A 15,881-nucleotide genomic window follows, 5' to 3' on the forward strand; every position below is an offset into this window, starting at 1 on the left:
GACCCAGTCGTCCATGTAGTGGTTCCTTGTTATGGCGGTGTACGCTGACGGGTGCGACTCTCGGTGCTCTGCCGCGTTCCTGTCTCGAACGCTGTGTGCGATGAACGGTGAGCTCCTCGCCCCGAAAATCATTGAGGTCATTACGTATTTCTGCGGCGGGTTAATCCTGTCATCTCCTCGCCACAGAAACTGTTGTGCTGCTCTATCTTCTTCCCGTATCTTAATCTGCAGGAACATCTCTCGTATGTCCGCCGTGATAGCTACGGGCTTCTCGCGGAAACGGTATAACACACCGTTAAGCGACCGTAGCATATCTGGCCCATCCAGCAGTGCGTCGTTCAAGCACATTCCCTTCGAACGGGCCGCGGCGTCGAATACGAGTCGCAGCTTTCCGGGTTTATTCGGATTCGTCACTCCGAAATGGGGAAGGTACCACGCGCGGTCGTTGTTGAACCGGTCGTCGGTTACTTCCTCGGCGTAACCCTTGTCCAACAACTTGTTTATCTCCGCGGTATACGCCAGCCGGAATTCCGTAGAGCGATCCATCCGCCGCTCTATTCCCCTCAGTCGGCTCGCTGCCATGTCGTAGCTGGGAGGTAGAGCGACGTTATCTCTCTCCCACGGCAATCCTACGACGTATCGCCCATCCACTCTCGTCGCTGTGCGGTTGAATGTGCGACGGCGCGCTCCTCCTTAGCAATGGGTAATCTCTTCGACGATATACCCAACGCGTCGATGTCGTAATGCGCTTTTATTATGCCCTCTATATGCCGCATGTCTGGCTCGGCGTTGCGCTGTGTCAACCGCACGTGGAGGACATGTTCCTCGTCTTCCACGACACTTCTGGGTACCGTTCCGTGGATGACCCATCCCAGTCGTGTCAGCGACGCTGCGGGTTGATTGTGCCTTCCTGTGAGCAGCTTCCGCGTAACAATCAGATGCCAGTTGTCTGACCCGATCAAGACCTTGGGTCTGGCATCTTCGTAGCACACTTGGTCGCAAGTGAGTTGTCGCAGGTGTCCGTACGCGAGTATTTCCGGGTTCACTCGCTGCGTTCATAGGGTGAGATCCCGGATCGTACGCGCCCTCACCGAGTGTTCTTCGTCCGTATGGTGTCGCCCTCTGATGATGACATCAGCCACTCGGCTTGAGGCTTCGTGCCAGCTCGAGGCTGCTCCCTGAATTCTCAGAGATCGCGTCGGACCTTCGGCTCCGATCTGTTCTGCGATCTCCGCATCGATGAGTGTAACCGTCGAGCCTTCATCTAGCATCGCGTACGTCTCTACTTCGCGTCCCGTCTTGCCTTTCACGATGATGGGACACACCTTTAACAACACTTGGCTGTTCTCTGGCAAGCGTGCTGCGGCTGTAATCGCGGTGTCCTCTTGCCGCTTCGGCGGCTCTTCTGGGGGTGCAGCAGGGCGTGGTGTGGCTTACGACACTCTCTCACACCACATTTGCGTGCCTTACACTTGAACCTTCTGTGCGTGCTGTTCATGCATTGGAAGCACATCTTATTTGTTTTCGCCCACTCCCATCTGTCCGATAACGACATGTCGTTCAGCTTCTTACACTTCGGCGTTACGTGTACGGCGCCGCAACAGAGACATTCGGTACTCTGTTCGCTCTTTTCTACGGCGGCGTATACGGCCGCGCCACGATCCGTCATCTGTCGCCGAGGTGCCGACATCGTTGCTTTCGGTATGGGTTGCCTAGTGGGTTGCTTCGGGGGCTGCTTTGTGGGTAGCGCGCTCGTTCGTCTCGTTGGTGATGCTATTCGCAGATGTCGGGTCATGAGATCGGCTTCGCTCATTAAAAACTCTGCCATCTTGATGATCGTAGGTCTAGTGTCCTCCTTGTTTTTTTCAGCGTAGTGACACCAGTGGATGTAAGTGAGGGGTCAGCTTCTCTGACACTTCACTCTCAAGCGCGGGATTATTATCTCGCCCCCTGTCGATATCCGCGACGATGGTGGTGATGTTCTGTAGTTTAATGGCGAAGTCAATCACCTCTGTTGTCGATGTTCCTATTACCGGCATCCTTCTCAGATCTTTGAGGGCGCGGTCGATGATGGCCTCTGTCCGGCCGTACCGCTGCTCCAACGTCCTCATGATCTGCGACGGTTCACCACGTAAGCAGGCCCTCAGCCTGGCCAGGTTCTCCGCTGGTGTGATCCTGTACGTCTTTGTAGACTGGTCTACGGCCGCCTTAAACGCTAGCCATTCACTTGCTTCGCCGCTGAAGATCGGGAGATCTTGGGCTTGCCTCGGCGCTACCCTATCCGCTCGTTCGTCCACAGCTCGTTCAATAGCTTTGGCCAACCGGGTGAATCCTTCTTGCAAATACCTCCGTCTTTGCTTCGGCGTCCTCGGCGGTGAAGCTTGCCTTTCTGTTGGCTCTTTCTAATACTTCGGTACGTTGAAACCAATCCGTTATACGTTGCAGGCCGGCACCTTCCTCGGAGCACACGCTATCTCTATCAGTCTCTTCATGTACCGCGGCGACATCGGCTGCCAACTTCTTTCTAATTAAATCAGCCTGTAATTTCGCCATATCGTACTCCAGCCTCTTTAATTTAGCTATACCGCTAGCGGTAGAGCGGCGCGATCGCACCGACGCGGCCCGGGCCGGACGTACATCTGTCGTCGGCGGCTGCGACGGTGGCGCCGGTGCGGAGTCCGAGGTAAACGCGGCGCGGGCGGCTTGTGCCTGTGGCGCGCTCGACGGCGCGGCGGACGCGGACATCTGCGTGGTTTCTGAAGGGGACGCTTCTGTCTGTTCATTTTCCCGCGTGGTCTTTTTCTCTGCTCCCGGGGCTTGGCTTCTCGTAGTCGGCATCGTGTTCTGGCACTTGCAAGCCCCTAACCTACCGGTCCCTACCTACCTAACCGTCCCTAACAATCCCTCAGGATAACACCCGAGGGGATGGACTATGGGGATAGGAGGGTATTACCCCGCAGTGGTGCGTATGTACAGACGGGGCGCTCAGGGCCGGTTCGGACTTTCCGACCCCTTTGGCAGTTAGTCCGGCCCCCGCTATACGATACACACGTACAGGCGTAATAGTGCTATTCGGTTGCGCCACGGTAACAAGCAACAACCGGCAGTGACACACCACCCACTGCACCGCTCAATGGCGTTAACCCACACTCCGACCGTTTGACACCGTTAGGTGGTAAGAGATGTGAGCCGCGGACACACCGCTTAGACGTTATCTATCCTATATGGCGTAGACGTTATTTATCCTATCCTCGCTGCACCCTCAAGTTTTCACCTTACGACGGCAACACAAAAGCGTCGCACCGTTGGGTGATCTTCCTCGGCGAGGTACGTCGCACCGTTGGGTGATCTTCCTCGGCGAGGTACGTCGCACCGTTGGGTGATCTTCCTCGGCGAGGTACGTCGCACCGTTGGGTGATCTTCCGCGGCGATTCGTCGCACCGTTGGGTGATCTTCCACGGCGATCGTCGCACCGTTGGGTGATCTTCAGTCTTGATATGCGGCTGCGATGGACCACAAAATTGTGGGGTACACAATTAAAAGATCTTCGATTTTCAAAATATGTGGACTGTATTTCAATTTGTTTCTTATTCTATGGGTCGGCCGGCCGGAGTGGGGTTTTCTTGGTCGTTGCGCCGGCGGTGGTTCTTCGTCGGTGGCGTATGCGTAAGAGAGCGCGATCGAGAACCAACCCGCCTTTTACGGGCGCCCGAGCGCGTCCTTCCCCACCCCCGCCGAGCTGGCGTCGGCCGTCCCACCCTCCCGACGACTCCTGCACATGTCGGTGACCGACGGGCCGGAACGGCGAATACGCACACGTTTAAAATTAAATACAATAGTAACAGATAACTACGAAAAACCAGGTGCGCCTAAATGCCACATGTTCAGGCTACACTAAAGCTGTGATCCCTAAGAATTTACACAATGGGCGGGCATAGAATTCACAGTATCTATGCCGCTACAAAGGGTATGGTACAAACAATAGTTAATAGTCAAAACACTGGAAAAATACAAATTTATACACAAAATTTATTTACATATTTTCGATGCCGACTCGTGGTCCGCAACAGGATTGCCTCAAGTTTATTAATTTCAAATTGTAACTCTCCTCAATCCTGAGACAAGCAGTAATCTATAATCAATAATTCCTTGACACGAAGGCGTTAGTCCCTTGAATCTACGTAAGCTCGGCCATCTAATAACGAAAATATGAAAGGATCTATCTGGTTTTTGTTGGATAACTTCATTAGGAGACTTTAAAGCGAGTTGCTCGACGTTGATGGATAGAGGGTACGCGAATGATACCCAGTATTATGGACTAAGTTTTGGATTCTCTTGTTTTATGAAATATGGCCGGTCCCATTGACATTGATGGTAATTTATTGAAATGTCACAGACAGGAACAAGTCGCGGTTTTGAAATGATAACTGGACTGATTAAACTAATAGTACACAATAGTAATGTAGGTATTGGATGATATCGTTGGATTAACGTAACCTTACTTAGCTATAAAAAGTAGTAGCATAATACTTAGATACTTAGTGAAATTAGAATTACAATCTATATGAAGTTATCTAAATTTTCTATGAATACAGTTATGAGTTGTTATGTCATCCTCTATGTTGCAATTACATATATATATTTAATTTTTATTATATGTCAAAATATTATATATAGAACAAGAAAATATTACATACTGGTAATTTTAAGTTTAAATAATAAAATAGTTTTCCGCCAATATTAATTATATATTTTTTATATCAATCGTAAAGTCTGCATAAATGTTCGTGTATATTTATTTATTTATTTACACTTTATTGCACCAGAAAGACAAACAATAGTATATTGTTTGTGGTTTTTCATCTATCACTGGCCATTACATAAAAAGAATGCTAATAACTGTAGTATAACCTTTACTCTCTTTAGAGTCCATTAAAAAATTATTTATCTAACCACTGAAAATTTAATAAATGACCTTATTGGCTTTCATCAAAGTTTAAATTGCTTGTTTATGCGTGCGTTGTCGCGGAGCGTGAATTCATGCATGCATATCATGAAATTTTATTTGTATATGAATCCATAAACGTTTCAGTGTTTCGAATATTCGAGAATTTTTTTAACTTGTTGACCACAGGATAATGTTAAAAAATTAAATTTATTAAGTTTTACCCCATGGACTTATATATTTTACTAATCATACAAATCTTAGTAATATTATAAACGCAAAGGTTTGTGACTATAGATGAATGGATAGATGTTTGTTACTCTTTTATGATAAAACTACTAAATGGATTTTGATGAAGCTTTACAATAATATAGCTTATAGTTAGCGTATATTAAAGAATAACACATAAGTTATAATTTAAAATGATAATATGTAAATTGGGCGAATCTTTACGTAGTTTAAAATGAAGTCGCTTCCACTGTCTATTCGGTTATGTCTTTTACTACGCAACAGATTTTAATTATGTTTTTAGCAATAGATAGATTGATTTAAATGGAAGGTTTATATGTATAATACATGTATGCTCGTGTGAAACCGGGATGGTATAATAATGATAAATATCAAGTAAAAAAGTTACGCACGTCGGCTAGTTATAATATAATATCACTGAATAAATAATGAATATGAATGTATAATGACTAACTCAGTCATTTATTATTCAATCAATCAATGATTTCATTCAGTCAGTCATAATTAAATAATATAACCCACTTTTAACAGTCGCTATCAAATGGAATCAAATCAAAATGTCTTTATTCATTTGAGTCTATTGCAGACATTTAAGATAACTTTAATGTTCTTATGACTGATTATTCAGTCCTTCACTCATCCTTATTTTTACATAACTGAATTGTCAATCAGCATAGTAAGTAATCCAATTACTTCATGAATTTAAAATACTAATAGTAATCCTTAACAATTCACATTATTTAAAAGTACACTTAAGCCTACAAACAATCATATTCGTGAAAAAAAAATCCGAGGCATCGTATCCACGGCTATTGGAAGTAAGGCGATGTGGTAAGCCTCTAGAGCACATAGGCTTTATTTTTATTATCTCTCACATTTACGGTCTCAAAACAAAATTTTCTTACGTATTAATTATAAAATAAAACACGATTTGAAATCGGTTTATAATTATAAAACATGCTTATTTTATAATTACGTAGATACAAACCTATATAAATATATAGATACTTGTTTTAATTTAGATTTTTTCTTTTTGTTGTTTATCAAATATTTTTATATTATTATTGAATTTAAAAAAAACTTATATATATAGGTTTTCTTTAATCCTTAATAGTTTATTTTTATTCGCTATAATTGCATTTTATATTCAGTGTAGGTACACCGGTTAAATGAAATATAACTCTTCCTTTATATTATTCTTTGATTTCCCATCAGGGAAAACCAAACAATGGAGTATTATATAAATATGGGCAAACATTTGAACCGGCTGCCTTTGCTGGAAATAAATTCATTGCTTTAGGATATTTTGTTATATATTCGGTATTTTGATAAAAACGACATAAATTCGAGCTCATATAATAGCTATACGACAGGGGAAATTTCCACATTTTTATATTCCTATTTTCCTTGTTATTCTCTTTCCAGAGACTATATTAACGCAGATTTATTAACGCGGTTTGTAACTGATAATAAAAAAAAAAGAGAAAACATGGACGTCAAAGATTGTTTTACAAAATATGTCTAGAAATAATCTCTATTCAACTGAACGACGATTTTTTAACGGCCTCGGTGGTATAGCGGTTTACCGCCGATGAACGCGGGTTTGATTCCTCGCACGGTGCAAACATTTGTATTTAGGAGTACGTATATACAATATACATATGTAGATGAGTAACAAAATAATTAGTCTCACTTCATCACTTAAATATTTTAGCCACCTAGCAGCTTAGTCTGTTAAACTATGTTTCAGTTCCAGGATAAGTGATCTTGTAGTGAATTTTTTAATTTACCTATTTGTCGCTGGAAGAAGGTAGTATCTATGATACAGGCTCGGCCTAGTATAGATGCTACTGGTAAATTATATGTATGATGTGTATTTAACAAAAATGTAATAGTTTATAAGAAGAATAACTGTTGTTGCCGATGGCAACCTTTTTGATAGTTTTTATGTTTTTTATATATATTTGAATTTTATATTTTGACGTTCTGTTTTTATATACTATTTGTTTTCTTATGCCATATTGTCTTTATATTTTTGCTAGCGAGCTGATTACACCTATTTTACCTCACCTAAGAACGTGTCTCATTTTTAACCAGCCTTAATACAGTCCATCCTTCCTTCCGTAACATTGATATATATTTGAATTTTATATTTTGACGTTCTGTTTTTATATACTATTTGTTTTCTTATGCCATATTGTCTTTACATTTTTGCTAGCGAGCTGATTACACCTATTTTACCTCACCTAAGAACGTGTCTCATTTTTAACCAGCCTTAATACAGTCCATCCTTCCTTCCGTAACATTGTGGTCCTTTCTTTCGCCGTCTTTAGTATTATATTATAATAAAAATTCTAAATTTTTCTCCGACATGAAGACACGTTCCCAAACGAAGGGTGAGAGTAGTCAGCCAAGAGCGGAATCCTCCGCGGATATAGTTGGTGAGGAACCTAGCGCGCCGCTCGAAACAACGGGCGCAGCACTCTCTTTTATTTCAGGTTCCACAACTTCATCTTCCACTGTCAGAGCCCGTTCCGTAGCCGCTCAAGTCGAGCATGCGAAAAAGCTCTTGGATTTGGAACGAGCCGCAGCTGCGAGAGAAGCGGAGCGAGAACGACAATTACAACAAAGAGAACGTGAGGTACTCGAATTGGAGCTATCTGCTCAACTAGCTGAGATTGAAGCTGAAGATGAACGTAACAGTCGACGTAGCGTTCGTTCCTCTATTAAATATGTCCAGGGTTGGCTCAACAAATGTGTGGATGTTGCAACGGAGCCTAGGGAGGTGGTCATTCCCAGTCGTACTGCCCCTGTTGGTATACAAGCCACCGGTAGTTCGGCTCTTGTGGATTTCCTACCTTCTACAACGTATCCCCGCAGTCGTACCCCTGTTTCGGAGGTCGCTTATTCGCGCCTCGGTACGTCTGTCCTTGTGGATCGCGTCTCTGTTTCTAATAAATTCACTAACAGACATTTGACTTTTTCAGAGCCCCAATCTACATATCTTCAATCTTCAGGTCCTATTAATGCGGTGCTGGCTGAATCATCGGCACAGTGTAGTTACCAGTGTCCTCAGGGAACAGTGACTACAAATCAGTACCCAGAAAGTAATATTTGTTGTAAAAATAATACGCTCACAGGTAATTCAGATATTCGTTTATTAGCAAAGGCAATAACAACTTTAACAAATAATAACTGTCCTTCTCAACATATAGATGATCGCCTACCTCCCTATGATGGTAAGCATTTAGATTCGTTTATTTTTAATTCGTCATTTTTAGCTGATTTTTTGACTAGAGAGGTAAATATCCAGTTGCAATTTATCATCATCATTAATCATCCTGGCAGTTCTTTCGATAATTATTATAAAATAAATTCTAAAATGAAAAATTCATCATTACATACATTTTTTTTGAGTGACAATGTTGATAATACGCATGACAAGACATTAACATGTCTTTATTGTCAGCAGTGTCATGTAATAGATATGTGTAAAAAATTTATTTCTCTCACACCTCAAAAGAGGTTTGATTGGTGTAAAAATGAAAAAGTTTGTAACCGATGCCTTAAGAAAGATTTACATAGATATAAGTTTTGTACTAGAGGTGATTGGTATAATAATTCGGGGTGTAAATATATGCATCATAAACTTTTACATTTTTTGTCGGGTGTGTCGGGGTCCTCCGTCAGTAATAATTATTTTACTATGGAGGACATATCTAAGCAATACCAACCTCGAGCACAGATTTCCCTGATTTCCGTAGTTTTTCCTTCGATAATGACAGCCGAAAAGTATGAAAAAGAAACGGTTGCTCATTCATTTATTGGTCACACTGTCAATGAACTTAAGGCTTTACGGCCATTGTTGTGTGGTTTTTCACATTCGTCAAATAATGTACCAGGGACGGATTCAGAAGTTAATGTAAATTATGTAACAACTTCTGACACTTTAGAAATAGACAAATTAAATAAAAACAATTTTAAATTAGACCCGACAGGAATAGGTACTAAAATGTCTACCTCTTCCGCAGACACGCGAGCGGTTTCTATTTTATTAAATTCGGCACAACTGATGGGCAGCCGTAACCAAACTACGAGGTCGGCAGCTTCAAGAAACCTCACACCTTCTTCAACAACTGAAGAGATGCTAGATCCAAGCATCTTCATGCACCGAAGAGCTAGCAGCAAAAAGCTACCGTGGCCTGCCAACACCTCGAGGTATTAAAATAGATGTTGCAATATTGAGTCGTTGCGAGAAGAGGGACACTACTACAAAATTATCTGGAATAACTGCACAGCCTTCTTGAGTACTGTGAGAGTTCCTGAGACATTGAGTAAGCTATACGGTGCGAGTATTTTAGATGCAGCAAGCAACCACAACACTCGTTTATGCATTATTCCTTCTGTAACACCGTTTATGAGCGGCACTTGAAAACGCCTTGTCAGAAATGTTAAGTGCGCCATGAAGTCATCATTGCATTTACGCTACGAGTTTTTGAAGGGATGCTGACAAATATTATTATTGTAGATGCAGAAGTCTTAGCCACTTCACGTCCCTTGACCCATGTCTCTGATGTTCCCTTGTGCACGCTGGTTTTAGGAACATTAAAATTAATACCAAAATCAAGGACTGATAGAAATGCCCAGTCTCCTACGCGTCGTCGACGTCGGTCGGTCCTAATTTTAGAGAGCAACCTTCCTCGAGGTAGCTGACTTAAAGGCAGAGTTTCGGCGGTCCACCCTGGCAAGTCTCATCGATGTCAAACCACTGACGGAACACTGCGTTGAGCTCCCAAGAAGCTGGTGCGGTTGCCCATCAGCTAAATTGGGGAGGATGTTGCCGATGGCAACCTTTTTGATAGTTTTTATGTTTTTTATATATATTTGAATTTTATATTTTGACGTTCTGTTTTTATATACTATTTGTTTTCTTATGCCATATTGTCTTTATATTTTTGCTAGCGAGCTGATTACACCTATTTTACCTCACCTAAGAACGTGTCTCATTTTTAACCAGCCTTAATACAGTCCATCCTTCCTTCCGTAACAACTGTAATTACTTAAATTGGTGTCAATAAATATATTATTATTAATTATGTATACGATTTATTGTAGTAATTACAGGATAAAGAGGCATAACATCTCAGTCCTACGAAATGGCACAATATGGGCTACGGATGCCACTTACGATCAGGTCGTCGCCTAATTGGGTCTCCCAGTTACATAAAAAAGACGGGTAAATGAAAGATTACAATATATTAATAAAATATACATTTATAATTATTCTACTAATTTTTGTAACAAATATAAAAAGTCGAAAATATCCCCATTAGTTACAATCATAACTCTAAAGTTATAAATATTGCCGCACTATCGCACACCCTTGTGCGCTGGCCTGCCCACATAAAGTTCCTCAAATTGCAGCCATTAAAATAAGCTTTACTTTGAAATAATCCTCTCAACGCTTTCAGAGATATAGTGGCATGTTCCGAACGCACATGTGCTAGGTTCTTGCTCGAGAATTTCCTACTAACCAGTATAGTAGACTCACTTTACAGTAAATAATAATAAAGTTTATTTTGCTTGAAATAATAAAATTGAGTAGGCACCTCGCACTAATTCTGCCCCCATGTATTTGATAATGTAAAATGTAAGTATATTGGTATAATGGTGAGATATAAAACGTTGCCAATCTAGGTGGACTGAAGTATCATGATTTCATGCACTGTAATTTCACTGCCTGTTAGGCGAAATACAATTTAAATGAACACGTGTGAGTTTAGAAGTCAGTTAAGGATGCCTTTGTCTTCCAGCCTGATTCTACAGCACATAAAAACAATGATCCAAAGACGATAAATATATTATACAAAATCACAAACAAATATGCACATAAAACAGTGGATATTAATATAATATTTCTTAGGAGAAATTCACTGGTACATGCCTAGCCTCACTGTCAGGTTTCGATTTTTATTGGTCACAGAGTATACTTAAAGCTTAAAAGGTAGGGGGTCAGTCAAACGCTTCTTATTTTCTCTGATTTTCATTCTTCTCTTTTACAAACACAAATAAGGAGGATTAATACATATAAAGACTCACACAAGTACATATTAAAACAGATATTAATATTTCTAAGAGAATTCACTCGTCTAGCAATATGGTTAGGTTTTTTTCTTATGATTAAGAGAACAGAGCGTAGTAAAAAAATGAATATACTCCCTTTATTAATGTAAAAGCGGAAAAATATTCATAAAGGTGGTAATAGTAATTGAGGTAGAAGATTTATTATGTAATAATAATATATAGGTAATATTAGCGGTATTTTTTAATTAATATGTATAACTCAATAAACGATTACTTAATCACAAACATGCATAGCAATAGTAGTGCACGGGATTTTCATTTAATATTAAACATGGATACATTAGTAAGTAAACAATATTAACAAACTATGTTTATGTGTTTATTTATGAATTCGCTTCAATTGAATCTGTAAATTGAACGTTTTAATATTTGTATGTTACGTAAGTACGTAAGTAGTAAGTACTCATGTAAGATTTTAATCACTTATGTTCAAATGTGATTAAAATCTTACATGAGTATTATTCATATGTGATTTAAATCTGATATAATTATTTTTTATTTGATCTGTATTGAACACTAGTTGAGAAGTCATCTTGTTTGTCATTCCAGTTAAGCAAGCAGCATCCGTTCACGAGTATGACGGATATAACATATCAATGTTTTAAAATACAGATTATATTTATTTCCATTATAGCAATGCAATCTGTAGAAATATACAACCGTGCCGAATTAAAAGGGAACAGCATTATCTTAAGTTAACGAGTGTTTCCTCTGGGAGCCTGTAGAGACAACGACACAAGTCGAGTCACACCTGCGTCACAACACTTCCATTTTATTGGAATAGGTATCTACTTACAAAACAAAGGACTCTGTATTTTGCTTTATAAAAGCAAAGTCGAATAATGTCGACATATTATGTGGAATTTAATAAAATTTATTGATTTCAAGCTACTATAAAAAGGAAATGGATTTCAAATCGATTGTTGTTTCAGTGCATTTGATTCTATTGCACAATATCTGCATCAAGCAGCCTACTATAGACAATGCCTTTCGGATTAATCTGGATTCTATATAGAAAGTTTTTGTGTCGGCCTAATTTGTCTGTCGGTTCAAATAAAGACTACTTAATTATATGCAATCTATATATTCCGCCTCGGTGGTATAGCGGTTTAGCATACCACCATACTTCCGATGGTCGTGAGTTTGATTCCTTGTACGGCACAGACATTAGTATTCGTGAGTATAATCGTTTGTATCGGACTGTTTTCTATGTATAATATGTACTTACGAAAAAAAAATCTATGTATTTGTATTTTATCAGTAATCTAGTACCCATCACATACCCAAGTATTATTCCTGTCCAGAGATTATTATTATATTATTATTATGATATTCGACGAAGCGTCTTAGGCATTATAAGACTGAGTAGAATCTGATATGTTGAAGAAACATCGTATTTATTTCTCATGAGCTCTTCGAAACACACCTGCGTCACTACAGTTTTATTAGCTGCCTTACAAATATTCTCGCAGATATAACACTGTACATATTTATTAAAAACCATGGCACAAAAAAGAAAATATTTTTTGTGGTATTTTTCACTGTATTTTCAGCGTATATTCATACATTATAGTATAGTTATTATATTAATTTAGCTAAAAAAGTATATCATGTAACTTAAACAAAACAAAACCGACGATCTTGTCAAGATCGCTGGAAGGCATTGGATGCGAGCAGAGCAGGACTGATCGTCGAGGAGATCTTTGGGGGAGACCTATGTCCAGCAGTTGACGTCTTCCGGGCTGCGATGATGATGAAACAAAATTTTTACGACGAACAACGGAAAATATTCTTAATAAAATTATTACCACTTGGGTATTGTAATTTTTAAACTTAGTATAGTCTATAATTACCCCGATTTAGTCATCAGATCGGCAACCTAAATATATTACCCAGAAATTAACGCCTTATATGGCACAGTTTCACGGTCGCTTTGTTCAAGACTTCATTTGTTCACATCCTATCATCCACCATTAGTGCATCTTCATCGTCATAAAAAACTAAAAACATAAAAATCAACAACTAGACAGATTTTTTTTGTCCAGTGTCTTATATACATTAAATATTTAGTCCAAACTTTTCTTACACTAGTTTTTTATACCTGTATTAAAAAATTGAGAAATTTTGATCGAACGGCCTCGATGGGCTCTAGCGGTTTACACCGCCTTTTTTTTTTATGGTTGCGGGTTCGAACAGTGTTCGGTACAAATATTTATATTTCTGGGTATGATAGAAACAGTACTGGTCTGGGTATTATTTTCTATGTAATTATAAATGTATTTACAAAAAAAGTATCTATGTATATGTATCAGTTGTCTAGTACCCTTATCACAAGCTCTGCTTAGCTTAGGACTAGATGGCGCTGTATGAATTGTACATAAATATTATTATTATAATTTTTTAGGTTGTTTTTATTTCAAGAAATTATTCGGTTAATTTAGAGTTAGGGTCATACCAAGATCATACCAATCTTCCTGTAAAAACTTACACAATATATATAGGACAGGTATTCAATATTGCCAGATGAGGAAAAACATATTAGGACATTATATTCTACAATGACAACCAATATAAACCTATGTTTATCGCAAATAAATTTAATTTGATTGCTTACTTTTGCATTGTGATGCATGTATTCGGCATTATTATTATTATTTCTTCATTTCAGAGTAATTGTTTATTTTACCTTTATAAAATACACCTAACGTTCTAATTATTCTTGAAACATATCACGTGATGCGGAAACGCGCAGATGTGCCATCGACAGCTGACTGCATTGTCTGAAATTCTTCGCTGTTCCACTTGAAAGTATTTTAAAACTGCTATTTTAAACTGAAGTTCTCTATCTGGATAAACTTCGTCGATTGTAAAAATGGCAATTGAAATGCAAAGCTAAAAAGGTAGTGTATGAAACATATAATATAAATTATATCTGCCAAGCCGTAAGCCAGTGATACTTAGTACCTAGTTATGAAACTAAAGCAAAACTAAGACATAGTAAAATAATAAAAATGAGAATCTTCATTCTTTTCTTTTCTTTTATTTTACATATTATAAAAATCATGACTAAATAAAACTGTATGTTTATCTATATGTCTGTTTGTGCGTTAAAGTGAAATCTGCTGGAATAATAAAGATCAATATTCACAGAATATGACATTAAATAAGTCTCAAATAAAGTAAATATATTGTTTATATTATGTTTGCAAATGTTCAATTATTTTTACATTATCACCTTGTTTTTTTGTTGAATTTGGTTATTTCATAAATATTCTACATGGCTCTAAGTTTGGAAATTTTGTTATTCGTGAAAGATTTTAAACAAAGTCTAGTTGCTTCTTTCGCCGTCATGCCTCCACATATTATCATATTTTTAAAACACATTGATTTTATTAACTCAATAACTTTTACAATTACAAACTAAATAATCGAAACATTTAGTAACTTAATTTAGAGTTGTTTAAATGTGAACAACTTTAAATTAAGTTTTTTAAATGTAAAAACAATTTAAGTAGATAGCTTTTCAAATAATTTTAGCGTAATATCTAGATATCTAAAGATTTACTCCAACGGTAGATACTTCTTTTACTTTTCAAGAACAGAACAATTTCACCACTCAGCGTGCACTTGAAAAATTGTATATTGGCCTCCATAGTTTGCTGAGATATCTTTACAAATAAAATACTAGTCCACTATTTCTGAAACTATCCGTCTTTCTGAAGAAATATCAAGTAGCGGGCAACAAAGTTTATTTATTGTTTCGAAGTTGTGAAGCGTTAACGCTAGCAGTAATGTACTCGTACTTTGCGTACCAAATCTGGACTTCACTTAAATGTATTATAAAGAAATAGTGATGACAAACTTTATGCAAATGTTGTAGCGGTATAGTTTCTACATTTAACTGGAATGGTAAACAAACTGTCGTACATGTGGTGGTAAGTGACAACCATTGTGACGTTAGTAGTACCCCTTCATTCTTTAGAATCTAGAATAGAAGTCCTATTTCAGAAGACTAAAGTATCGTAATCTTATATAAAAAAATCTAGTTACTATACTCCTCCAAACGGCTAGATAGATTTTTATGAAATTTTATATGCATATCCATTAAGTTTGAGAATCGGCTACTATCTATTTTCATACCCCTAAGTGATAAGGGTCCACCCCTAACATTTTTTTCTTATTTTATGGATATTTATTTTGTAATGTGGCATTAAAAATACATACAACACTAAATTTTCACCCTTCTATCATTAACCCCTATTTTAAAATAGCAATTTTAATTTATATGGCAAAACAACGTTTGGGTGGTGAGCTAGTAATATATATCTCATGTCAATTCAAACAACAACATCTAATCCCAAACTAAACAGAGCTATGGATGCATGTAAAAAGAAAAATACTTATATACTATTTTTCATATGCACATAACATACCTACATAGAAAACACCCAGACAACAAAAAATTCCAATCACGAATATAGGCTCTGGTAGTCTAGTGGTTTAGCACACCGCTTTACTTCCGATGGTCATGGGTTCAATTCCT

At 38.5% G+C, this 15,881-nt stretch overlaps 1 protein-coding gene across 1 annotated transcript; it reads left to right on the forward strand.

The window, feature by feature from the left end:
- Positions 1–7,565: 7,565 nt before the first annotated feature.
- LOC131850115 (uncharacterized) lies at positions 7,566–8,498 on the forward strand. The gene is made up of 2 exons (XM_059200283.1): positions 7,566–7,835; positions 8,182–8,498. The coding sequence occupies exons 1-2, from the start codon at positions 7,566–7,568 to the stop codon at positions 8,278–8,280; spliced, it is 369 nt and encodes a 122-aa protein (XP_059056266.1). The 3' UTR covers positions 8,281–8,498.
- Positions 8,499–15,881: the final 7,383 nt, after the last annotated feature.

The sequence above is a fragment of the Achroia grisella genome, unplaced genomic scaffold, assembly GCF_030625045.1.
Source record: "Achroia grisella isolate CSIRO2021 unplaced genomic scaffold, CSIRO_AGI_Agris_v1 utg702, whole genome shotgun sequence".
Lineage (NCBI taxonomy): Eukaryota > Metazoa > Arthropoda > Insecta > Lepidoptera > Pyralidae > Achroia > Achroia grisella.